Genomic DNA, 26148 nt, shown 5'->3' on the forward strand with positions numbered 1-26148 from the left:
TTTATGACGTTCTTGATAGGAGTGAGCGATATATATTTATATATTTAAACATAATCAATAAATATTGTCAATTTGAAATATTCATTACGCTCCAAATGTAAGGCCACATGTTATCTAACTGGCATTTTACGGTTGGGGCGGTGCACACGGAGAGGCTAAGAACTGATGGATTGTTTCTACTCCAAGTCATCGTTCAGAACGACTGATAATAGCATTGATGTTAAATAGCTGCGGATTGCTACAGTATTATTTTCATTTATTTTTTTAGATGAGAATTGCATTTATTATTTACCTTGCTTATTAAATGTAAATTCACAGTATAATCGGGATACAATTTTTAATTGTTTCATATTTTCAATAAATTTCGCAACTAAGTTAAAAAAAAAAATTGCTTAGCAAGAGCAGATCTGTCAGGAAGCCTAGATGCTTCTGTATCAGATCTGGGCATGCGGTGGGACAGCTTTCAATTACCTTGCTTATTATGTACAAGGTTTATAGATCATTTTGTGGATTTTTGTTTCTTCTAGCTAATTAAATATGTTTTTTATTTGAATCTGTATTGGGAACAGGAGGGATAATCTAGTGTGGGCCAAACAAAGTGTGGGAACTTCTCAGCATTGGATTGGTACAGTTAGCAGAAGACCAAGACCCTTACCTGTATGTGCCGTCGTCCAGGTCCTGCACCTCGCAGGGCACGGCGGAGGGCGCGTTGGGGGCGCCGGGCGGGGGCGGGGAGGTGTAGCGCGCGTTCACGGTGACGGGGTCCCCGCCCGAGTCCCGCGCCTCCCCGTGGTAGTCCACCGTGCGCAGGAGCACCGTGGTCTCCAGCCCCGCTACCGCTGCGCCCTCTGCAGAGACAAATGGCCTTAAAAATACTTTCCCCACAAAACTGTGCCAGATGAGACAGACCTCAATTGATACCAAAATTGATAAAAGTTCCTCGTTGTATGCAGTCATTCACATAAGCAAACTTGAAATTGGTAATTTCATTAATTGATTCGAAAGTCACTGTTACTGCTAACGGTACTGGAACACTTGTGATGAGGAAGACGGAAACGCCCAAATGAAGACAATCATTTATTTATCAAAAATTACAAAGTTACAAGGGTGAAAATAACAAATTGACACCAATACATCGAAAATTATAACACTTGTTAGGGCGAGAAGAACAAAGCGACACCAGTAGAAAAAGAACGAGCGCGACATATACACGTTTGAATACTATCTAATCTGAGCACGAAAATATTGGCCCTCCACCCCTTATATACGATTCTAAAGGAGTTGCATGTGGTGGGGACAATATTGTAGACATTTAAAACTTAAAGAACTGCGTCTCTTTGTTCTTCTCGAATACATTTATGCCTACAATTCTAATAAACAAATCGTTATAAAAAATACACAATTTTTCGCATGAACAGTCACTTTGTGGTAAAATCTGTCCATTTGTAATTTAAGTTTTACTTAGTAAATGCCACTTTCGTCCGCTTCCATAGTGTAGTGGTTAGCGCGCTAGGCTACCATGCTGGAGATACCGGGTTCGATTCCCAAGAGGGTCAAAATAAATATTAGTGATTTTTCAGTGTAATATTAATTTAATTTGACCCTTGACTGGTACCTGAAGTGGAAGGCTCATCACCTTTCCTTGGTGTATTTAACGATCAAGATAATACTGCTTTTATACGACGCAGTGCCCTATGCACCATTGAATTCGGATAAGGGTTAGAAATGCCACTACTTCTTAAAATTTATTGTGACACGTGTTTTGATGCATTATTCCGCATAATTTTCAAACATGGTTTGTGTTTACGATGTTCGACAAGTGTAAATATTAGATAATGTTGTTTGCTGTTAACAAAGTTGTGTATAGCCAAGGACATCAGTGTGGCATATGCGGTTGATAACGCATGGTTAAAATAGGACACCAACGTAGCGTTTGCAGCAGTTAAAGTGTTAATTTGAATAGTTTCCGTGAAATTGCGCTGGCCCTAAAGTATTAAAGAAAAGTAATATTGAACAATTGTATTTCGTAGTCGTAGTTTGTAATGTATATCGTAGTCGTACAGGATAAAGTGACCAACTGACAAAATGTAAAATGTTTAGGAGGGCCATTTAACCCGATGGTTGCCAGAGACGAGATATCTCGGCAAATGGCGGAGTGCCCGTATGGCCAGAGACGAGATATCTCGTCAGTACTTTTGATGACGTATTACTCCGCAGTTTTAACTCATATTGACAATCTGTCAAAAACGGAACATACATTGCCATCAGTTGAAGTTGTCACAAAATATTTTATAAAGTTTTTAAATACTTTTAAGTGATTTATCGGTATCACTTTCAGCTGACAGTTGACAGATGTCATTAGGGCTACCACTCAAACCACTTGAAATATTGATTATTTTAATCGATTGTTTTGAACGCCAGGGGTTTTTATTTTGCTCAATTTTTTTGTGTTTTTCTTATTATTTTAAAATATTCCATTGATAAATAATAGTTGTGTGTTAATATTAAATTTAATAAAAACTTGCGTGTGCGACTTAGTGTGACAACCCTGAAAATTTGAAACTGGTTTAACTTCAAGAATAAAACTCTAACAATCGATGCGGGATATAATATTTGGTAAGTAAATTATAATTCAATAAAAACAACAAAAAAAAAATCTTTAGACAACTTTTTTTTTCAAAAAAATACTTGGCCTGTTGAGCACTGCGGCGTAATTTATTTGCGGCTATGAAAAGGTTAAGGTCACTTTTGCTTGGCGAGAAAATAAACATCAATGCATTTAGTCATTTTTAACAAGTCAATATACATATAATACTTCCAAGTTTTAAATCCTTTGGGATTTTTCTCAGGGCAATATTAAGCTAGTAAGATATCAAATAGTCAGGTTAGGAGTCGTAACAATCGGCGGGTATGTATGAGGAGATGCATGAACGTGGAAGAGGCGAAGAATGTTTACAAAGACAGAGTGGTGTTGCGTTCTATTATCTCTGCCTACCCCTGTGGAGAAGCTGCGTGATGGTTAGTTAGTTTTTTTTAGTTAAGATATCAAATAGTCAATGATCACGTTTTTGTAAAAAATGCACTTAGTCACTTTCTCCTGTATGACTAGGATTTGTGCGTTGAGTGTAGGAGTGTGGGAGGTAGTTACCCAGGGAGGCGGTGCAGAGGGGCGGGTAGGTGGTGGTGGTACGCACGCGGCCCAGCGAGGGCAGCTCGCCCAGGATGGCGGGCAGCGCCTCGTTGTGCCGCACCTCCAGCGCCAGGAAGGCGTTCTCCCGCGGCTCGGCCAGCGCCGCCGCGCCCGCCAGGTGCTCGCCCAGCGCCGCCATGCGCGCCGACATGTCGCGCGCCTCCACCTGGCTCTGCAGCCCCACGCACTCCTGCTCCACCTGCGAGTGACACAACACATTGCACATCACCATTTCATACCAGCGGAGTAACACATTGCTCATCATCATTTCTGCCTACATTTATTGAACTCTTTATGTACTATGAAACAGATCTTTTTTGGTAAAACCTGAAGGTTTTTTCTCCATTTGAAACTATTTAGTATATTTAAAAAAAATAATTAAACAATGCCTTTTCTTCAAAATGCAAAAACAACACTTTCTGCCCAGTAGCGGATAAATATTAAGTTGAAAATATGCCTCTTTTGCTGGGATATAGTACATTTTCTGGGCATTTTGAAACCATGCTCAACTGAAAATTGTCGATTTTTGGTTTATGACGTTCTTGAAAGGAGTGAGCGATGTGACAAGTGACGTCAAAGAAGATGTTCAGCAAACCGTTTGATCGGCTCGTGATCCCTCTTTACTTGATTGTAATTTGCTATCGGTAGTTGGACGGATGTATAGAGAGTAAGCTGACCTTGGCCCGCTCACGGTCGATGAGCGTGAGCTGGTCCTCAAGCAGGCGGCGCTTATGCTGCGCAGCGGCGGCCAGCGCGGCCAGCAGCTCTTTGTGGCGGCGCTCCACGGCAGCCGCCAGCTCGCGCGCGCACGCGCCCGCTGCTTCCGCGCCCGCCTCGCGCGCCAGCTCCAGCCGCCGCAGCTCGTCCGCGACGCCCTCCCGCGCCAAACTCAGCTGCAAACGGAGACATTCGTGATCACACTGCTTGTGGAACCACACAATGATGGAATGCCACTAGGATAGGTTAGGTTGCTCTCAGCTATAAACAAAGTGTTTCGTAATCAAACTCCTTGTCTAAATTCAGGGTGACGGGAAAATGCCACTAAGATAGGTTACGTTACTCTCAGTTGCAAATCAAGAGTTTCGTGATTAAACTGTTGGTAGAATAACAGAAAGGTGGAAAATTGTCACAAGGATAGGTTAGGTAAGGTTGCTCTTAGCTGCAAATCGAGAGTTTCATGAGTAAATTGCTCAGAGAACATCAGAATGATGGAAAATTTCTATTAGAATAGGATAGGTTAGGCCGCTCTCAGTTGCAAATCCGAAGATTCAAGATCAAACTACTCGTGGAACATAAGAATGATGGAAAATTACCACTAGGGTAGGTTAGGTTAGGTTGCTCTCTATGAGGATATAAATTAAGAGTTTCATGATTTAAATTCTCGTGGAACGTCAGAATGACGGAAAATTGCCACTACGATAGGTTAAGCTAGGTTGCTCTCAGCTGCAAATCAAGAATTTTGTGATTAAACTGATTGTTGAACTTCACAATGACGGAAAATTATTCAAGTAATTATACAAACGTATTCTCTGGATGGAAAGGGTAACAAATGAAGAAGTTCTCAGAAGAGCTGGATTACACAGAGAACTTTTGTCGACTATCAAGGTTCGGAAGATTTCATCTATGCGTCACGTATTTCATGCAGAGAAAAACTATCTTCTACAAATCATCATGATGGTAAAGACAGAAGGACTGTGAGGAGCTGGCAGAAAACAGACATTGTGGCTTCGCAACATTCGCGACTGGACCGGGATAACAGGAGTGGAGGAGTTGTTCTGAACGGCATACGACCGCGAAGCCTTTGCCAGAGTGATCACCAACGTTGGGGGGACCTGACAAGGCACATGAAGGAGAAATATTAAAGATTTATCCCCTTACCTTGGATAGGCATTCATTAGCCTTGTAGAGGAGGATTTCAGACATGCGCTTGATGGCTATGGAGAATGGTATGATGGTGTGGTCGCATGGAGAGTCGCTGTGCGGGCCGCCCGTGCACAGCGCGCAGAACACACAGTCGCATGTCTCGCAGAACAACAGCTCCTGGAAGGAACACAATCACAAACATTGAATACGCAACGAGTGGCATATAACTTATGACTTTTTCAGTAATAAAAAAATATATGCGAGAAAGCGCAATTCGTTACCTGATTAGTGTGCGTACTGCATTTAGGAACGACTTCTCTCCTCTGTCTAGACATGAGATCGAGCAGCTGGTTGACAAGGAAGGAAGGAGGAAGTGCGGCCACACCACCTCGGGGTATCGTTATCAGCTCACGGCAAATTGGACATCTGCAAAAGGTTAATACGAGCATGTTATTCCAAACTAACCACCATTGAGTCTTAAGTAATTTGAAATAGTACGAATACCGTAGAACGGGGCTACTTGAACTTTGATGTGTTACTTGATGAGCCCAGTACAAAAAAAAATTAAATCTATATTTGGCCTACAATAATGAACGTATTGTAACAATATGTCAGGGAAACAATGAATATTATTTTTGACATCTCATCAAAGATGAAGAAGAATATGGAAATAACTCCTGTAATTGGAGATAATCCAGATTTTGTGAACAAGCATTTGGACACACTCAAAATGTTGGAAACAATGAATCATGTCGATACGTTCATTATTGTAGACCAAATACAGATCTAAATATTTTTTTGTACTGGGCTCAAGTGACACATCAAAGTTCTAGTAGCCCCGTTCTACGGTACTGTAAGTAACAAGTTAGATTATCTAGATGGGATGCTTTTTTCACAAATTTACCAGTCTTCATTTCTTTTTTTGATTAGTGCCTTATATACAAGTTTGGTTGTCTTAGTTGAACCTCATATCAACAAGTTTGGCAACCTTCTGACGGGTTTGGCTGTCAGTTGGACCCATTATTGCCAAGTTTGAGAATTTCGGTAGTATTTCTCTTTAACAAACTTATATGTCTAAGTTGGTTCACTCCTGACAAGTGTGGAAATTTTGGTATTATTGGAATGCTAAGTTGACTCAGTTGGATCCATTCTAACAAGTTTGGTAATATAATTAAAATGTAACATTGTTTTAAAATTACTATAAATATTTTATTTTAACTTAATTATAATGTCTACCGGTTTCCAAGCTAACCGCTTCTTTATCAAGACTAATTAATACTTGGTAATCTTTGATGAATGCCTTGTGGTAAAATTAGCTGTCTCAGTTAGGTATATTTTTGCCAAGTTTGGGAATTTAGGCAGAATGTCTTATTAGCAAGCATATCACTCACCCCTTTCAAGAACGTCATAAATCAAAAAACTTGATTTTTCTGGAGAATGTTTTTAAAGTTTTAAAATATAATGCAACGTATTAAAAACAAATATCAAGCCACTTATTGAACTTTTTACTGTGCAACAGATCTTTTTAGGTAAAACCTGAATGTTTTTTCTCCATTTGAAAAATATTTAGTATATTTAAAAAAAATATTAAACAATACCTTTTCTTCAAAATGCAAAAACAACACTTTGTGCCCTGTAGCGGGTAATTATTAAGTTAAAAATATGCCTCTTTTGTTTGGATATAGTACATTTTCTGGGCATTCTGAAAACATGCACAGCTGAAAATTGTCGATTTTTGATATATGACGTTCTTGAAAGGAGTGAGCGATATATGTCTTAGTTGTATTCATACCTGACAAAATTGATAATTTTGGTATTATTGGCATGTTTAGCTGTCTCGATTGGATCCATTCTAGCAAGTTTGAATGCCTTTTGATTAGTTTGGCTGTCTTAGTTGGATCCATCCTTGACAAGTTTAAGAATCCCAGTAGAATGTCTTATTAGCAAGCATATCTGTCTTACATTTTGACATCTCATCTGTCTTACATTTTGACATCTGTCTTAATTAGATTCATTCCTAATAAAACTAGTCATTTTAGTTTTCTTTACGTGTTAATCTCTCTCAGTTGGATCTATTCTAAAAAGTTTAGCAATTTTGTTTGAGTGCCTTCTGATAAGTCTGGCTGTGACAATCACTCTTGACATATTTGCTAATATTGGTAGGATGCCTTCTTAGTAGTCTTCTCTGAATACTCTTCTTTTTCTTTTTCTGCTTGGTGTAGGCCTTGTGACCTGTTTTTAAGAGGGACTAGCCTCCTGCGATGTTATTCCCAGCTGTCAATCCACCTCTTTAGTGCTCTACCTTGTGGTTTGAATATTCTCCGAATACCATGACTATTCTAGGGAACAATTGATAAGTATAATAAGCTGTTTATGAAATACGAACCGAAAGCTGCCGACGTCTCGAGTGTGTGCAGCCGCGATGCGGCCGAGGCAGTGCAGGCACACGGAGTGCGAGCACGGCAGCAGTTTGGGGGTGTGTTCGCTGCCATCGTAAGTGCCTGTGGACAAACAGAGAGTATTAATGCAAAAAGTGCATTATTTTACAGAAAATACATCATGCAACGGATCCATATTTATTAGTTTATTGGATTTTGTTCATTGTCAACTTCAGAATTTAAAAAATTGGATTCTTGGTTTTCCAAAAATATTTTTGATTATTCGCATTTTCACAATCTAATTTAATGTTACTCTGGTGAGTTTGCATACTTAATATATATATATTAAAATAAGAAGTAAATAAAAAAATAATAATAAACAAATTAAAAAGTTGCTCTTTGATATGGTACATGAGAAGTGTTTAAAGTTGGTCACCTAACCAATATAAAGTTGGTCACCTAATAAATACAAAGTTGGTCACCCCACCGATATGAAGTTGATCAGCTTACCAATACAAAGTTGGTCACACTAATAATATAAAGATTGTCACCCCACCAATATAAAGACAGTGAAAAAATTGTTGCGATGTTTGTTTTGTTGAAATAATCTATGCATCGAAAAATTTCTAACTATACATACTTATTCCTGTAGTTCATCTAGTTTATAGTAATTTATTTAATTTTGTACTATTCGTAATTCCTAGATACATTCATTTTTTATAATGTAAATTAACGTCTTATCACAAGTTCTGCTTAGGGAAGCATTCATCATTTTTTAAATATAATTATTATAAATATTATTTTTTGACATGTCATCAAAGATGAAGAAGAATATGGAAGTCTGGGCATTTACGACCGTCATAAGCTGGTTCAAGTGATCACTCTACATACATGTAACATTCACCAATTCTACTCATGATTGACAATGATTTGAATTTGAATCATATATATAGAAGTGTCAAGAATTTGAGTAGTGTGGTTGTCAATCATAGGTAGAATTGGTGAATGTTACATGTGTCAAACCAGCCTATGACGGTCGCAGGCCCCGTAAATGCCCAGACTTCCATATTCTTCTTCATCTTTGTTGAGATGTCAAAAAGTAATATAATATGACAATGTTGGCTATTGATTATTCTCATGGTACTCTTTGTCATTATTATGTCAACATTAGTATGTCAATATGTATGGGCATTTTCGGGGCTGACGGCCGTCATAGGCTGGTTTAAGTGATCACTTTACACACGTGTAACATTCACCAATTCTACCCATTGACAACCACACTTCTCGAATTCTTGGAAGTTCTATATATATTTATGAACCAATTTTGAAACGTCGTTCTTGAATCACTACAACTTCACTAGAGACGTCTATTGGTGAGATGAAAGAAGCTTTTTATTGAGCAGAAACTCTTATATTAGTATGTGAGGTCCGAATCCTGGATCAAGAATTCGAGTAGTGTGGTTGTCAATGATGGGTAGAATTGGCGAATGTTACATGTGTGTAAAGTGATCACTTAAACCAGCCTATGACGGTCGTCAGCCCCGTAAATGCCCAGACTTCCATATTCTTCTTCATCTTTGATGAGATGTCAAAAAATAATATGAAAAATAACTCCAATAATTGGAGATAATCCAGATTTGTGAACAAGTATTTGAACACACTCAAAATGTTGTAAAAAAAGTATTACTATTATTAAAGGGTGCGTGTGTATGCAAGCGAGCGTGTGTGTGTGTTAGCAGAAGTGGTATTTACCAAGTAAAAAATTAATTAAACAAAAAAATACAAAAAAAAAATTCCATGGGCGTAAGTCGCAATTATTTTTTCAAAAGCAGTCAATTATTATCCGGAATAGCCCCGGGCAGCGAAGCGCATTGAAGCGGAGACAAATATTCGTTTCCAGGAATGAGTTCACTCCGACATCGGTAGAAGTCAAGGTTCGACCACAAAGTGTCATTTCGAAGGAAGTCCCAACGGATGTGGTCGATTTCATTTTACACAAAATTGAATTCATTTACTATCTAAAGCTGCGTCTCTTTAGATCGACATGCATTGTACAATTTTATTTATTTCTTTGGGTCAAATGTCAAAATAAATTTAAAACAAAGATACTCGTATATTATTCATATCGTAGTCGTACAGGAGAACGTGACAAGTGCATTTTTTACAAAAACGTGATCACTGACTATATGATATCTTACTAGTTTAATATTGCCCTGAAAAAAAACATTATTGTTAACCGTCCTTTTTTATTTGAACGGCGTTCATTCAAAATGTCCAATTTTACTTACTAAACGTCCAATTTGATTTGTAAGGTGTCCAATTTGTTTTGTTACATGTCAAATTTGTTTTGTAAGGCGTCCAATTTGTTTTGTAAGGTATCCAAATTGTTTGTAAATGTCCCATTTGAACTACATATTAAACGACCAATTCGATTGATTCTGATTCTTTGTAAGGCGTCCAATTTGGTTCGTAAAACGTCCAATTTGGTTCGCAAACGTCCAATTTGGTTCGTAAAATGTTCAATTTGAAATGAAAACCCTGTATTACATACTTAATCCTTCACTTTGTAACACGATAGAAAGTCTCGTGGAACTGCAGTATGTACTCAAAGCTCGGCAGATTTATAATATTGTATAAAGCAAATAGCGTGGCCGAGTGGCAGGCAGATTGACGCTAATGCGTCAGCTTATCGTTTAGCGAGACGCGCATGTACTCTCGCACAGAGACCCGATCTATTATGACCATTAACTTCACGACAGATGACAAAGGATCATGTTATACCTACCTGATTGGATCTGTGCTATATGAAATGTGTGCGATTACAGTCTACCGGATTTATAACGACCCACAATCAGATAGAGAGTTCATATCGCTCACTCCTTTCAACAACGTGATAAATCAAAAATTGTCAATTTTCAGTTGCGCATGTTTTCTGAATGCCCAGAAAATGTACTATATCCCAGCAAGAGCGGCATATTTTTAACTTAATATTTACCCGCTACAGGGCAGAAAGTGTTGTTTTTGCATTTTGAAGAAAAGTTATTGTTTAATTATTTTTTTTTAAATATACTATTTTTCAAATGGAGAAAAAACTTTTAGGTTTTCCCCAAAAAGATCTGTTGTACAGTTAAAAGTTCAATAAGTGGCTTGATATTTATTTTTATTATATTTTTAAACTTTAAAAACGTTCTCCTAAAATATCAAGTTTTTATTTATTTATGACGTTCTTGAAAGGAGTGAGCGACATGTATTGAACGAATTATACAAATAACATCTAAATAATATTTTTTATTGATTAATAATTGTAATAGTAGCATAGAAAACAAAATCGATGACGAGTTAAAAACACTGATATTATAAACGTAAATAATGAGATGGGTACTGCGTTATCGGAGGGGACGTTATAAGGGATTAATATTTTGAATTGTATTTTTACATATTTTGTATTTTAAAAGCATTTTCAACTTTGTGGTATTGTAATAAAACGATGACGATGGAATGATTTTCCGAGACCGGTAGTGACGAATAAGTGTTTATAAACGTGGTATTACACAAATGGACGATAAGGAGTATTGTATTTATACATTTTAACTAACTGAAATGACTGAATTGAGTATTTTAAAATTAAACTACAAATTAAAATCATAACTCCTTATACCGTTCCCTCCGATAACGCGGTACCTATTTATACGTTATAGGGGGGTTTACTGTAATTTAGTATGAACTTTTCATACCGAAAGTTTTTTTTTATATATTTATTAAATATACTTACAAAAAATATTACGTTATGTGGATTAACATAAAGTAGAAGAACGAGTTGTTTTTATCACTAAGCATACAAATTTAATTAGTGAAGAAACCCCTATTTAATGTTTTTCAAAGGACGAAAAAAAACTAAAGGGAATGAATACTCCAATTTATTAGAGGTATTGAAAAAAGAACACTTAAATTTTATCTTAATAAATTTTCTTAAAAAAAGGATGTAGACTAGTTTGTTTTTAGTGTTAGTCTTTTTCAATCCTGCATATATGGATATATACGACAGAAAAGCTTGGAGACAGTTTGTGGACTCCATATGCTCCACCTAGGAAGCGGATATGGTTTATTATTTATTTTTATTATATATGGATATACATTCAAAAGTTTCGCCACAAATGCTTGAAAAGCGTGTTTTAAGACCCTCGATGTACGTACTTCGATGTAAATTACGGGGGAAAAAACGTAAAAGCGGGTAATGAATGTACTAAAATATATCGCTCACTCCTTTCAAGAACGTCAAAAATCAAAAATCTTAAATTTGCAGTTGTGCATGTTTTCGGAATGCACAGAAAATGTACTATATCCCAGCAAAAGAGGCATATTTTTAACTTGATATTTACCCGCTACAAGGCAGAAAGTGTTGTTTTTGCATTTTGAAGAAAAGGTATTGTTGAATTATTTTTTTAAATTTACTAAATATTTCCAAATGGAGAAAAAACCTTCAGGTTTTACCTAAAAAGATCTGTTTCACAGCAAAAAGTTCAATAAGTGGCTTCATATATTTTTTTAATACTTTGTATTATTTTTTAAACTTTAAAAACATTCTCCTGAAAAATCAAGTTTTTTTATTTATGACGTTCTTGAAAGGACGATATAAGAACTGAAATAATAACATTTCAAGTAAACAATCGCGGGAAAACGTTAAAACACTTCGAGTATCCAAGTAATATAAAACGTCTAGAAAATAAATAATTGCAAACCGTATTTCACAGCACCTATAACTAGTTTCCTATTACGGGTGCCATTTTACTCGTAAATCCGTTTTCTCGGCTGGTTTAATTTTGGTCATTATTTGTTACGTGTTCGCTAGACTAGACGGCGCAATGTGCATACTGGTAATATTGAAACCAGACATCCAATTCATGCACACATTGCACACATATGGCAGTGTCGCCATTTACAATCCATGCACATATACGGTAGCGCACATTTAAAACTTCATTAATCGATTCTGCACTTTGTGGAAATATTTATACATTTTTAATACAAAATATTGTATAATAGATTTATATTATCCACTGACACTTCGTGATGGAATTGCATTTTTAATATATTATTAGATTAAAACCAATATTTTTAGCTTTTCCACTTTATTTTTATTTGACCAGCGACCGGGTTTCGTCGTTACCGACATCACCAGTCTGATGATGTCGGTAACGACGAAACCCGGTCGCTGGTCAAATAAAAATAAAGTGGAAAAGCTAAAAATATTGGTTTTAATCTAATAATATATTAAATATTGTATAGACACAAACATTGTGGAATGAAATGTATAAGAAATATAGGTGCTACTTATTTTATTTCTTTACCATTAAACCAGACTGAGCCACAAGAACGCGAGTCCGGGTACAGTTAGTTATAAATTCAATTTCAATTGCCACTATTTCTTAAAATCCACTATGACAAGCGTTTTGATGCATTCCGCGTCATTTTCAAATACAACCCTGGACTGGTGCCTGAAGCGGAGGGCTGATCACCTTTCCTTCATGTGTTAACGATCAAGATAACACTGCGTTTATATGATGCAGTGCCCTATGCACCATTGGGGGGCGGATAAGGGTTCGAGTGAAATGAAAATATGTATATATGTAGCAGTGGCGTGCCTAGGGTTTACAAGTAAGGCAAGCCCATTATTTTTCACATTCGTGAATAAATGATGCACCTATAATTTCTTCACCTCATCATTCCCAGTATAGTAAGCACTCAGAAAGTATTATAAATATAAACAATGTATTGTAATCATTGTAAAAATATGCATACATGTAACTTTTGTAAGGTATAGCCATCACCTTTAAATAAAAAAAATGTTCACTATAGTAAAATATCTTCCTCAGATATTAACCATCACCAATAAGTACCATCACCATATAATGGCATGCATAGTGTTTAATAATCATATAAGCGCGTGATAATTTCAAAACAGTCATACATAAATTATGTATTTTTAATCATTTGGTCTAGATTTAGTCATTTTTATTTGGAGTTGTTATATGTAGGTACACACAAAAAATATAACACTTGTATAAAATCACTATTGAGTTGTAAACACGACTACTTTAGAGAACGTCTTAAGTTCTCGAAACTAGTCAAGTTTAAAATAATAAACACTCAAAAGTGGTCTAATGCAAGATTGTCATTATTAAATAAAATTAACGCGATAGAACTAATAAAGTGTAATCAATTAAAGGAATTAATCTTAATGGGTAACCCTTGAGGCGTGCCAATGACTTGTATAAACAACAAGTAATCGCAGTAGCGAATTAATCATATTTGCTCGTAACCGGCTTTGAATAGCTCTTCTATTATGTCTACAGAATTGCCTTATGCGTATATTATGGCGCTATCTGCAACCCGACGACTAACGTTCTCGGCGAGACTGGTTAAAAAATAGTCCGCTCCTTGTATGAAATTACATCCGCGGAACGGGCGAGTCTAGTCTTTAGACTTTAGACCATATTGGTGTTGTTCCGTAATGGATACGGTGCCAGGGCACAATGCGAGCTAGGAGTAAGGGGAAACTCGACAATCGGATCGGGGTAGTGTCAGCTTACCGCGAGGAAAATCGCCCACGCATAGTACACTGAGCTAGTAATGACATACTTCATACTTTGTAGCAGTTTATGACGTTCGGCTGATATGTTGTGTTATGTTATTCAAATCATTTCTGCGCTCCTGATATATAAAACAAAATCGTTGGATAACTGTTGAAATATTTTGATGATTTATTTGGTGTATTTATTCAAACCTTTATCCGCACCCCAATGGTGCATAGGGCACTGCATCATATAAACACAGTGTTATCTTGATCGTTAACACATAAAGGAAAGGTGATCAGCCCTCCGCTTCAGGAACCGGTCCAGGGTAATATTGAATAAATATTAGGGTGAATTAATCACATTTATTTATTTGATCCCCATGGGGATCGAACCCGGGACCTCCAGAACGGTAGCTAGCGTGCTGACCATTACACTACGGAGGCGGATTTGGTGTATAGTACTTACATACTTAAATTCTTATTTTACACTTATATTATGCAATTTTTTTGCCTATATATCACAAAAAAAAATCTGCCAATATTAATTTTTTCAGACTATTTTTGGTTTTATATATTTATATTAAATTTCACAATGCTTGTGGGTATACAATATTTTAGAACCTGTCAAGAAGCACGCTGTCCGGCACAAGCAATTATTGGTCTTGCGTATATTGCTATTACGATATATGACGTCGCTGCCATTGTATGAAAAAATATGTTTTAAAAAACAAGTTTTGACTTATTTATTGAATTGATATTAACTTTTTGGAATAATATGATGATTTGAGTATTAAAATCTTATATAACAACACTTTTTTGAGTTTATTAACGTGAACACGACTAATTTCGAGAACTATAGATGTTCCCGAAACTAGTCGTGTTTACATTTACGCTCAAAAAGTGATCACATTAAATGTTTTTACCTATCACATATTTAAAAAAACACGCGAGTATGCGAATGCAATGTTGTGTCAAACATTCAAAGCAATCGGTGAATAGCTTTAGGAGATTTAAGATTTTGAACAAATGAACATTTACATTTATATTATACAGATGATTACGTATTCAGTTAGCACCACGGTGGTTCATAATTATCCTTAACAGCGGTTAGTACCATAAAACTCCAACGGGACCATGTAGCCTAAAATGGAAAGCTGGAGTTGCGAGAAGACGATTAAGGATTGATCGATGGGTTTGGTCAAGGAATTACACTAACAGGATTGTTCGTGGAGTCGCTGAGACACGCTCTCCATACGGTAATTAATTCGCACAAACATGGAATGGAAATCGGATAAAAACTATCCATAAATGTCAGCTACTCACGAATCCAGATGTATTAAAATAGAAACACGTGTATAAAAACACGTGTACAGAGTTAGAAACTCTGAAATAAGACAAATCTGCGATGTTGAAGATGTTGTGCGATGGGGAAGAGAAACAAGACGTTTCAGGAGAAATCATGTGGAAAGAGCGAGTCGGATCGAGTGGTGAGGATAGCAGCGGACAGCAGCGTGAGAGGTAGCAGACCCCCAGGAAGACCACCTAAACGATGGAGGGATAGCTGGTCTTCCACCTCCCAGGAGCGGACCGGAGAATGATAGGACATAGTCCTAAAAAAAAGAAGAAGAAGAAGTGTTTAAAAAAACAAATAATGAAGAAATTGATAATAAAGATAGAAACGCGTTCTTTAACTCTTACCATTCTGTAGGCCAGACATTCTGGCCCGTATGATTCTAGTAGGCAGCTCCGTGGGCCACAATGTCTGGCCCGGCGCAGGTATAACTTTAATCACTGATTTCTCTATCACCCAAGTATATTCTACCAAAAAATATTTCAAATAAATGCAGTTAATCTTAATTAACATGGTCATACGAATTGCCAGACAGTGTCCCAAAATTAGGGAACCAAAATATTTATTTTATTGGTAGAAAAACGTCGTATTTTTTTGATCAGAGTAGCTTTTTTTTTGGAATCTGAGCCCACCATCCACCCGCAGCAGTTATAGAGTCCTGAGGGACTCTCTGTCAGCTGCACATAGAGGAAAATCTTCAAAATATTTCTGAAGAAATAAATATTGCTCTATTCAATTAATGAGGGGGGAGGAGGATGTACGGACAGAGGCCGACACTTCGTCCCCACCCCTCGGGATCCCCTCATTACCTCTTTTACTTTTAATAAAATAAAAACAATAAGAAAACAACAAAAAAATTAATAAAATAAATAACAATGTTTCCAAAAAAAAAAATACAATTTAAGATCAGAGTAGCTCATCAGTTATAAGAAAAATGGTCAGAGTGGAAAGGGTTAAAGCAAGGGTGGCAAATCCGCGGCCCGCGGAGCATTTCACGCCTTTTTTCTTTAAGTGTACATAAAACCATCAAAAGAAAATTTTACGTGCGTAGTTCGTATCATATCCCATATATGGAAGTATCTCACTATTGTGACAATTTCTTTTATGGTGTATTCGTGTTAACAAACAAACACAACATTTTGCGAACGACTTTTAAATACGCATTGATAAGCATACAAGCTGCTATAACTGAGTGCTAGAGCGACTCAAAGTGAAAATGCTATGTAAAAGCTAGTTATACAGTAGCCATAATACTAGTAGAATGAAGCATATTAAATCTCAAATAAGAACGAGAATCACTGATGACCATTTGGAAAACTGTTTGCATGTAGCAACAATATAAATCGTTAACGTATCAACATTGATGCACTTAGTTCTGACAAACAAAATTAGACGTCTCGCAATTTAAAAATAAATAATAAAAAAATGTTTATTTTTTGTATTGTCAAACTCTTATATTATTAATATGTTTGATTCACATTTTTGTCATATCTTCTTTAAACAAAAAATATTTCTTTTTTTTTTTAAATATTAAAAGAAATTTTGTTTTACGGCCCGGGAAGAAATCTGATTTCTACAATTTTGCCCGGCTGCTGAAAATGTTGGCCACCCATGGGTTAAAGGTTACAGGATGGGGCATGAGTCAGAGCTTAGATACAATTTTTTTGTTTACATCCGTACACATCCATAAAAACAAACTAATAAAAGCGTAAGCAGCGGGCCAAAATATAAATGGAGTTCTACCCTTAGAGCTAATTAACGATGATTGACGAGTTCGAGTTTCGTGAGTGGACTCTCGCGGAGAAGAGAGAATCGCAAATAAAGGATGACAATGATGGATAGAGAAAAATAAGATAATTCCAAAATATCCAGCAAACAAACGTTTCAGGGAGTAACAAATCGCTCACTCCTTTCAACAACGTCATAAATCAAAAATCGTCAATTTTCATTTGTGCATGTTTTCGGAATGCCCAAAAAATGTACTATATCCCAGCAAAAGTGGCATATTTTTAACTAAATATTTACCCGCTACAGGGCAGAAAGTGTTGTTTTTGCATTTTGAATAAAAGGTATTGTTTACTTATTTTTTTAAATATACTAAATATTTTTCAAATGTGGGAAAAACCTTCAGGTTTTACCTAAAAAGATTTGTTGCACAGTAAAAAGTTCAATAAGAGGCTTGATATTTATTTTTGATACATTGTATTATATTTTTAAACTTTAAAAACGTTCTCCTAAAAAATCAAGTTTTTTGATTTATGACGTTCTTGAAAGGAGTGAGCGAAATGTATCAAATATTTTGTAGATTAAAAGCATTGTTTTGTGGTATGGTAATATAACACTCGTCTGCCTCCATCGATGGAATGTGTACTTGATGACGCATTTTTATCGACAATCCTGAAATTATCGAGCATTGGTCTGTATGTTCCCGATAGTTCACTTATACAGCGTCGGCATAGATTGTTTCACACTCCTATATACAGGACCAACCTGCCGATGGTTATGCCTGTGGGAAGAGCTATATTGGTGATTTTTCAGTCTAATATATATTTCATATGACCCTGGACCAAGTACCTGAAGCGCAGAGCTGATCGCCTTTCCTCCGTGTATTTAACGATCAAGACTGATTTTATATGATGCAGTTACCGTATGTTTATATTATAATATTTCACTTGAAGGTGGTCAGGTCATAAGTCGGAACAATCGGCGTGTATGTATGAGAAGACGTATGAATGTGGAACAAGCGAAGATCATGTGCCAAAATAGATTGGTGTGGCGTTCTTTTCTCTCTGCCTACCCCTGCAGAGAAGCGGCGTGATGGTTAGTAATTTTTTTTAATTTACTTTTATTTACAAAATATATCTATGTATTAATTATTAAATCAAACACCGATTTTTTGAGTCTGCTAAGTTGTATTTTATTGTTAAAAACACATAAAAATTAATTTTTAGACAATTGCCATTTTCATCATGCAATTTCGCCTAGTTATGGCATTTTCAAAAATGATTCAACAATAAATACATAAATTAAAATGGAGTTCTACAAATTGAACGCCAAATCAATAAACAAAATATATTATTAACTCAATATAAATACTTGAAAGTGGTCAGGTTAGGAGTCGTAACAATCGACGGGTATGTATGAGGAGATGCATGAACGCGGAAGAGGCGAAGAATGTTTGCAAAGACAGAGTGGTGTGGCGTTCTATTCCCTCTGCCTACCCCTGCGGGGAAGCGGCGTGATGGTTAGTTAGTTAGTTAGTTTTTATTATTATAGTAAAATTAAATTAAATTGTTATATGGTATGCTCCCATTCAAACAGTCACGAGGGAGAATATACTCTAAAATTAATTTAATGATATACTTATTACTTATATTCTTTGCACAAAACAACTTGCCAACATAACATTATGAATTATTAGACAATAATAAGCCAGTTTCGTCAGTGGATCGCCTACATATCAGCAGGAATAACTGTGTTAACACCAGATAAAACTCGTCGATTGAAAAAACTCGCTCGAATCATTTTTTTGCGGTGGGAATCATACCCACGAGCCAGTTTGTTACTTGCGTCTATTCACGTATCCAAAAACGGTGACCTAAAGACGATTTTTAATGAAAACGATCGTAATATGAAAATTTTACCACAAAAATTGCTCTATTTCTTATTAAATAAAATTGTTTCCCGGGTCCGGTGGTTAGTGTCGCGGACTCTTGAGTCAGAGTTTCTCGGTTCGAACCCACTCTACCACAATTTGATACCTATTTCTAATAATGAGCCGGTTGGGCTTCACATAAATAGTATGATATTGAAGTATTTTTGTAAATAATAAAAAAACACAAATATTTATCTTTTTAAAAATAAAAATAAAACAAAAATATTTGTGTTTTTATTATTTTCAAAAATATTTCAATTTCATACTATTTCTGTTAGCCTAAGCGGCTCATTATTAGAAATAGGTATCAAATTGCGGTAGAGGGGTTCGAACCGAGAAACTATGACTTAAGAGTCCGCGACACTAACCACGGGACCACAACCCGACACAAATATTTAAAAAAAACACGCGGTAAAGTCAATATGTCAACATGTCCGCCTCCATTGCGTAGTGGTCGACGCCACACTCTTCTGTCCTAACATACACTTCTAGCTCTCTTCACGTCTATACATCTGTTCATAAATGCCCTCCGATTACGTAGACTTTTGACACCACCAAATTCTAGGATCTGATTGACAATGTCGTTTTAAATCTTATCCAGCCGTCCTCGTTCTATTATTGGGAGCCAAGGTGAAAATATACAACATTATCTACTTAGGAAAATGTATAATATATTGAGTTAGTAAAAGTGCAAATTTTTTCAAAGTCCCACAAAAATTATTTTTTGTTAAAAATTCATTTATAGAATTCAGTAGCTAAAAAGTTTTTTTGACAGCCTGAACTGAAGTTACATTTTGCATAGTTGAAATTTAAGTAGGTACAAAACTTGAAAAAGCGTTATTTATTTTATATTCGCATTTATACTTATGTGAGGTTACTCAAAAAATACATAACATTGTACACTGTTGCCTTTATTATACATTTACACGTTATGAGACAATATTTTATTATATTAATACTTTAGAGGCTTATTTATCCTATTTGTGCTGGCTGAATAAGAAATGAACGAATAGCCTTAAATTGCCACCCTATACTACCAACTGAGCCGTATTATCGTTTTCTTTGCGGTCAACAGTTGTTATGAATAACTTCCTTCATGCAATGGGAAAAAAATATTAACGCAACCAAGGAACGTATAAGGGAAACACCAAACAAGGACACGGTATCAAAGTATGACATTATTACGACCGACCGGCTACCAACCCAGTTGGTCACTCAACTCAAATGGGATAGTGATCGGTAGGTACTCATTTCACGACCGAGCGTGGCTCGTTCTTTTGTTCTGCATAAATAAGGACTTGTGCCGTTAATGTCCAATAAGGACGAATGCCCTGAAAGCAAAAAGACAAAGGTGGCATTCCAGGAGCACATGAAATCACGTGGTAAACAAGCTGTAGGTGGCAACATGCTCCAAATCTAGTTAGGTAGGTACTTATTTTATTTCATGGTGCGCAGAATAGTGTTGCTATATTGGTGCATATCAGGGATGGCCAAACTTCTGATCACTACAGGCGACCTGTTTTTTTTATAAATATTTTAATCGGGGAGCTAGCTACCAACATCGTACGAGTCAAGTGATCGCAAGGAAAGTTACAATTAAAATGTAACTTTGTTTTAAAATCACATAAATTATATGTAAGGTAAGTAGTTATTTAGCCCTTAAGCACTCCTATGTGGACAATGCATTGCATTTACTACGCTAAATCCAATATAAACTTTGGCTCCACATTATATGATGCAAATTCTATAATAATATATTTTTTTTTAAATTAACACACTCTGTATTGTTCCAATAAAGAACTAACGTAATCCGTTATAGCGTTAGTATTTGAATATACATATATATATATATATATATATATATATATATATATATAAGGGTCCGCCAAATAACTTTTTTTTTTCAAAAACAGGGCGCAAAACATCGAGTGTAGCTTCGGCTGTGTGGCACGTAGCGCCGTCCTGTTGAAACCAAATGTTGCCAATATCCTCCTCTTCAATTTTTGTGAACAAAAATCCGTTCAACATGGCCCGATAACGATCGCCATTGACTGTAACGGCCACTCCTTGCTCATTTTCAAAGAAAAATGGCCCAATTATGCCTCTGGACCAAAATCCGCACCAAACAGTGACTCGTTTTGGGTGTACCGGCTTTTCAATGTATGCGTGCGGGTTTTCTGTGCCCCAAATACGACAATTTTGCTTGTTTACATACCCGCCAAGATCAAAATGAGCTTCATCCGAAAAGATGATTTTTTTGGCAAAATCGGCATCTTCTGTAAGTCGATCGCAGGCCCACTCAGCGAAGCGAAAACGCATTGGATGGTCAGTTGGCTTCAACTCCTGAACCAATTGGACTTTGTATGGCGTCATACCAAGGTCTTTATGCAAAATTCGTCTCAATGATGTCTCCGAAATGTTCAATTGTTGAGAACGACGGTGAATTGATGTTGATGGCGCTTCACGCACACTTTCTGCCACAACATCGATATTCTCGGGTGTACGCACTGTTTTTGGCTTTTCACGCTTTGGTTTATCGATGAGGATGCCAGTTTCTTTCACTTTTTTCACAAGATAACGAACATACGGAGCTGACGGTGCTTCTCTTCTTCCAAAAACCGTACGCAATTTTCGCACACATTCTGCAACATTACCATGATTTTCAAAGTAATGTCGCAATATTTCCCAGCGTTGTTCAAGCGTATACACAACCATATTCGCTCAGCGGAAGGATAAAACTAATTATCTGTCAAATCAGACATGAGCTAAGTGTTACCATTCACGAAATAAGCACTAGTTGAAAAAAAAAACTTTAGATGGCGGACCCTATATATATATATATATATATATATATATATATATATATATATATATATATATATATATATATATATATATATATATATATATATATATATATATATATATATATATATATATATATATATATATATATATATATATATATATATATATATATATATATATATATATATATATATATATATATATATATATATATATATATATAATATATAACGTAATCCGTTTTGTCAATGAATACAATCAATTAACTTATTTACATAATATATATCGTACTCGTACAGGAGAAAGTGACCAACAAACAAAACGTAAAAAGTTCAGGGGGGCCATTTAAGTCACTTTTGCTTGGCAAGAAAATAAACATCAATGCAGTTAGTCATTTTCACCACGTCAATATTATTCTTACAAGTTTAAAATCCTTTGGGATGTTTTTCAGGGCAATATTAAGCTTGTAAGATATCAAATAGTCAATGATCACGTTTTTGTAAATACATGCACTTGGTCACTTTCTTCTGTATGACTACGATATATACAAAATTATAATTAAGGTATTAAGGAGTATTAAGGGCTAAAGAAATCAATAAGTTTAAATTTAAAATAAACATATTCAAAATCGAGTTTCTTTAAAACATAGAAAATAATGATTTCTTCAAAATACTAGCCACCAACCGCCAATGCAGCGATCCTTTATTGCACAAATAGGTTTGCGATGGAAATATATTTCAAGAGGGTTTATAGCGACGACGCGGCACCGTCACAAATTTAGATCGAAATTCTGTTACGCAGATTGATGGGGAGCGAGATTAATTTCCTTATTCAATTAGAAGCAGGAAGTACACGAGCTTCTCGCTGCCTCTAAATTATTACTTTCAGAAAAGAATATCTGAATAGTATCCAAATATATTTTGTTATTCTGAACATTTTTGTTATCGAATTTCAAACCCCGATGTCGAAAAATGTGCATGAACCAAGCGTTTTTCAAAATATTTTTTACAATTTTAATTTATTCAATACCAATAACAATAATAATAATAATATTATTTTTTGACATCTCATCAAAGATGAAGAAGAATATGGAAGTCTGGGCATTTACGGGGCTTACGACCGTCATAGGCTGGTTTAAGTGATCACTTTACACACGTGTAACATTCACCAATTCTACCCATTATTGACAACCACACTACTCAAATTCTTAAATGTTGTAAATAATAATAATACATTTTGTGCGGTTAATTACATTGTTTTTGATGCAGAAAACAACACTTCATATTTGAATTCAAAGATTGCTTACTTTACTGCAAATTCGTGTTTTTCTGTATTTTCTGATAATCCTAGCTTTTTTTATATAATATCATACCTCCTCCAGTCACAAAGGTGACGGATTACAGGGGTTTTCCTATACTTATCTTAAAAATCAATCGTAATCCAAATTGAAAAATGATCCTAAGAACTGTTCAGATCTTCTGCATGTACAAAAAATTGAACCAAGTGTAATTACCCCTAACCTAACCCTAAAAAGTCGAAGTTAATTCAAATTGAAAAATGTTCGTATAAATTAGTTAGACGTTTTACGTGAACTCTATAGCAACAACAAAAAACGGAGCCAAGCGTAATATTTGGTGTGCATATTAGCAACAAACGAGAATTGATGATTTCAGACGCGAAGTATCTGCGATCCGATGGGAGCAACGCGAGGTCAATCGATGGTCAATATTCTTGTTCTTTAGATGAGGAGATCACGTGGTGTATAGCCATTAAAGCAATATCACTGGCCTCCGTAATATATGAACAATACTGTGTACGTATACACGTTCTTCCAATATTTCCGTCTCAACAAAAGTATCTATGAGAAGTGTGAACTGCTTGGTAAAATACGTAACGCGTTCATATCTATGCGAGTGAATATATTTTTTAGTTTATTAATAATATCAATTTAATTTTTTAAATTATCCTGTCTGGAAGTGAGTTTTTTTGCTATTTTTTACAATGGTATAATTTTTATCATAGTCGATGCTATAAGCAACATATTTTCTTAAATAAAAAAAAATAATTACACCGGTAAACATAATTTTGAAACATTGATAATTTTTACATAAATCATGCTTTAAACATATTTGATATAAATCATGTTATGAATCATGTTTTGTATCGGCCGTACATGTACGGCCATACTCCTTTGAGTAAAGTTCGGTGGTGCCGTACGATCATGTACGGACAGGTTAAATTTTAAAATCAATCACTGAGTTTTTGAGATTACTAAATTGTATTTTATTGTTAAAAAACACATTTAAATAAATTTTCTGACAATTGTTTCGCCTTGTTATGCATTTTGCACTTTCAAACGAAGTTTAACTTCAAAAAACCGCATGACGCAACAACGTTATCATATTATTTTTTGACATCACTTCAAAGATGAAGAAGAATATGGAAGTCTGGGCATTTATGGGGCTGACGACCGTCATAGGCTGGTTTAAGTGACCACTTTACACTTTACCAATAGATGTCTCTGGTGAAGTTCTAGTGATTAAATAATAATGTTTCAAAATTGGTTCATATATATAGAACTTCCAAGAATTTGAGTAGTATGGGTGTCAATAATGGTAGAATTTGTGAATGTTACACGTGTGTAAAGTGATCACTTAAACCAGCCTATGACGATCGTCAGCCCCGTAAATGCCCAGACTTCCATATTCTTCTTCATCTTTGATGAGATGTCAAAAAATTATATGAAAATAACTCCTCTAATTAGAGAAAATCCTGATTTTGTGAACAAGTATTTGGTCACACTCAAAATGTTGACGTTATCATAATAATGCTGAAAGTAAACGAGTTGATTGAATGATATTACGACAGCAAATAAAACTGCTTTCGACGATAAACTGAGTGACAAGTTACACGTATACAATTTTACAAGTTCTTGCACTGAAACAGGAATCCTAATCAGGTTATGACTATTAGGCGCAGATGCATGAATTATACATTATTGCATCAGTTATACAAGTGTCTCGTGGAGAAGACTGGAGCCGAGAAGAGGCAAGAATCTAACAAAAACAAACGACTGACAGAATGATATAAAAGCTTCGGATACAGCAATAAAAGATCTAAGATAAAGAGAATGTAAAGGGAATAGTATTTATTGAATAGTGGGTATTTTTACATGGAAGTTTACTAAATGTTTCGAAATAAAAAGTAATAAAAAACAGCTTGAATGGAATATTAAAAATTGAGGAAAATAAAGATTTTTTTTCATTTGACATCTCATCCATAGGGTGAATAATCCAGTGTCCGATATATTAAATAATATTAATATTATAAAGAAAAATATATATATATATATATATATATATATATATATATATATATATATATATATATATATATATATATATATATATAACGTGGTAATATTTTTCTTTTGTAAATTGCGTGTAAATAATATGTAAAGTGGGTGTATAATAATAAAATAAACAATGTGTTGCTTTGTAATTAAAGAAACGACAATAAAAGTTTATTCTTAATTAATCTTTACAATAATTTTTATATCTATATGATTCTGACAGTTAATAATATTATCGGAAGTCTTTTGTTTTCTTCTGAGCGACGCATGCGACATCTAGTGGTAGAACTGTTTTATGTAGGTACTATTTGTAGGTACTTAATAAAATGTATAGGTAGGTACCTAGTTATTTTATTACATCTCCCCCCTTGGGGATGAAAATTCATAGTAAAATTTTCACTCGTCCTCCGGATCATCTTCTTGTAGTGAAGGGACTGGTATAAGTTTAGTGATATGATAAAGGTTTGATTTTATTTTTTTGTGACCTGTATCAATTCTGTATATTGAGTTAGAAATTTTTTCAATAATTTTATAAGGTCCAATTTTTAGTTCATCCAATTTTTTTCTGTTTAGCTTGTTTCCATTTTCCACATACACCATGTCTCCTACGTTGAATTCGCAGCCTATTCTATTTTTGTCAAATAATGTTTTATTGTAATTATGTGATTTTATTGTATTTTCAAGCGCTATTTTCCTGTCTCTAATCCAGTCATTATTAGATTTTCCTTGTTTTAATTCGTTGGGTAAAATATTTACATCTGTACCATATAAAAGATAACTTGGGGAAAAGTCAGTGACTGAGTGATTAGTATTATTATATTTATTAACACATTCTTGAGCTATTGTGGTCCATGCTCTTCTTTTCCCTTTTTCATTTATTTTGCATCTGATTTTGTTCACCAATGTTTGATTCAGCCTTTCATTTAGGCCATTTGAGAATGGTGCATTTACTGCAGTGAAGATTATTGGGATCTGCT

At 35.2% G+C, this 26148-nt stretch overlaps 1 protein-coding gene across 4 annotated transcripts in view; it reads right to left on the minus strand.

Annotated features, from left to right (window-relative positions):
• Positions 1–26148, minus strand: part of LOC148306313 (tripartite motif-containing protein 3-like) — a 145872-nt gene that overhangs the window by 10281 nt on the left and 109443 nt on the right. For all 4 annotated transcript variants that reach the window (XM_088265237.1, XM_088265235.1, XM_088265236.1 and 1 more), the window contains 6 exons: positions 7440–7554; positions 5335–5479; positions 5069–5230; positions 3868–4083; positions 3149–3389; positions 656–848 (listed from right to left, as the gene is read on the minus strand). In XM_088265237.1, the coding sequence (XP_088121363.1) occupies positions 656–848; positions 3149–3389; positions 3868–4083; positions 5069–5230; positions 5335–5479; positions 7440–7554 (1072 nt within the window). The remainder of the gene's footprint in view (positions 1–655; positions 849–3148; positions 3390–3867; positions 4084–5068; positions 5231–5334; positions 5480–7439; positions 7555–26148) is intronic.

The sequence above is a fragment of the Brachycentrus maculatus genome, unplaced genomic scaffold, assembly GCF_059751285.1.
Source record: "Brachycentrus maculatus isolate JH-2025_06_01 unplaced genomic scaffold, ASM5975128v1 h1tg000244l, whole genome shotgun sequence".
NCBI classification, from domain to species: Eukaryota; Metazoa; Arthropoda; class Insecta; order Trichoptera; family Brachycentridae; genus Brachycentrus; species Brachycentrus maculatus.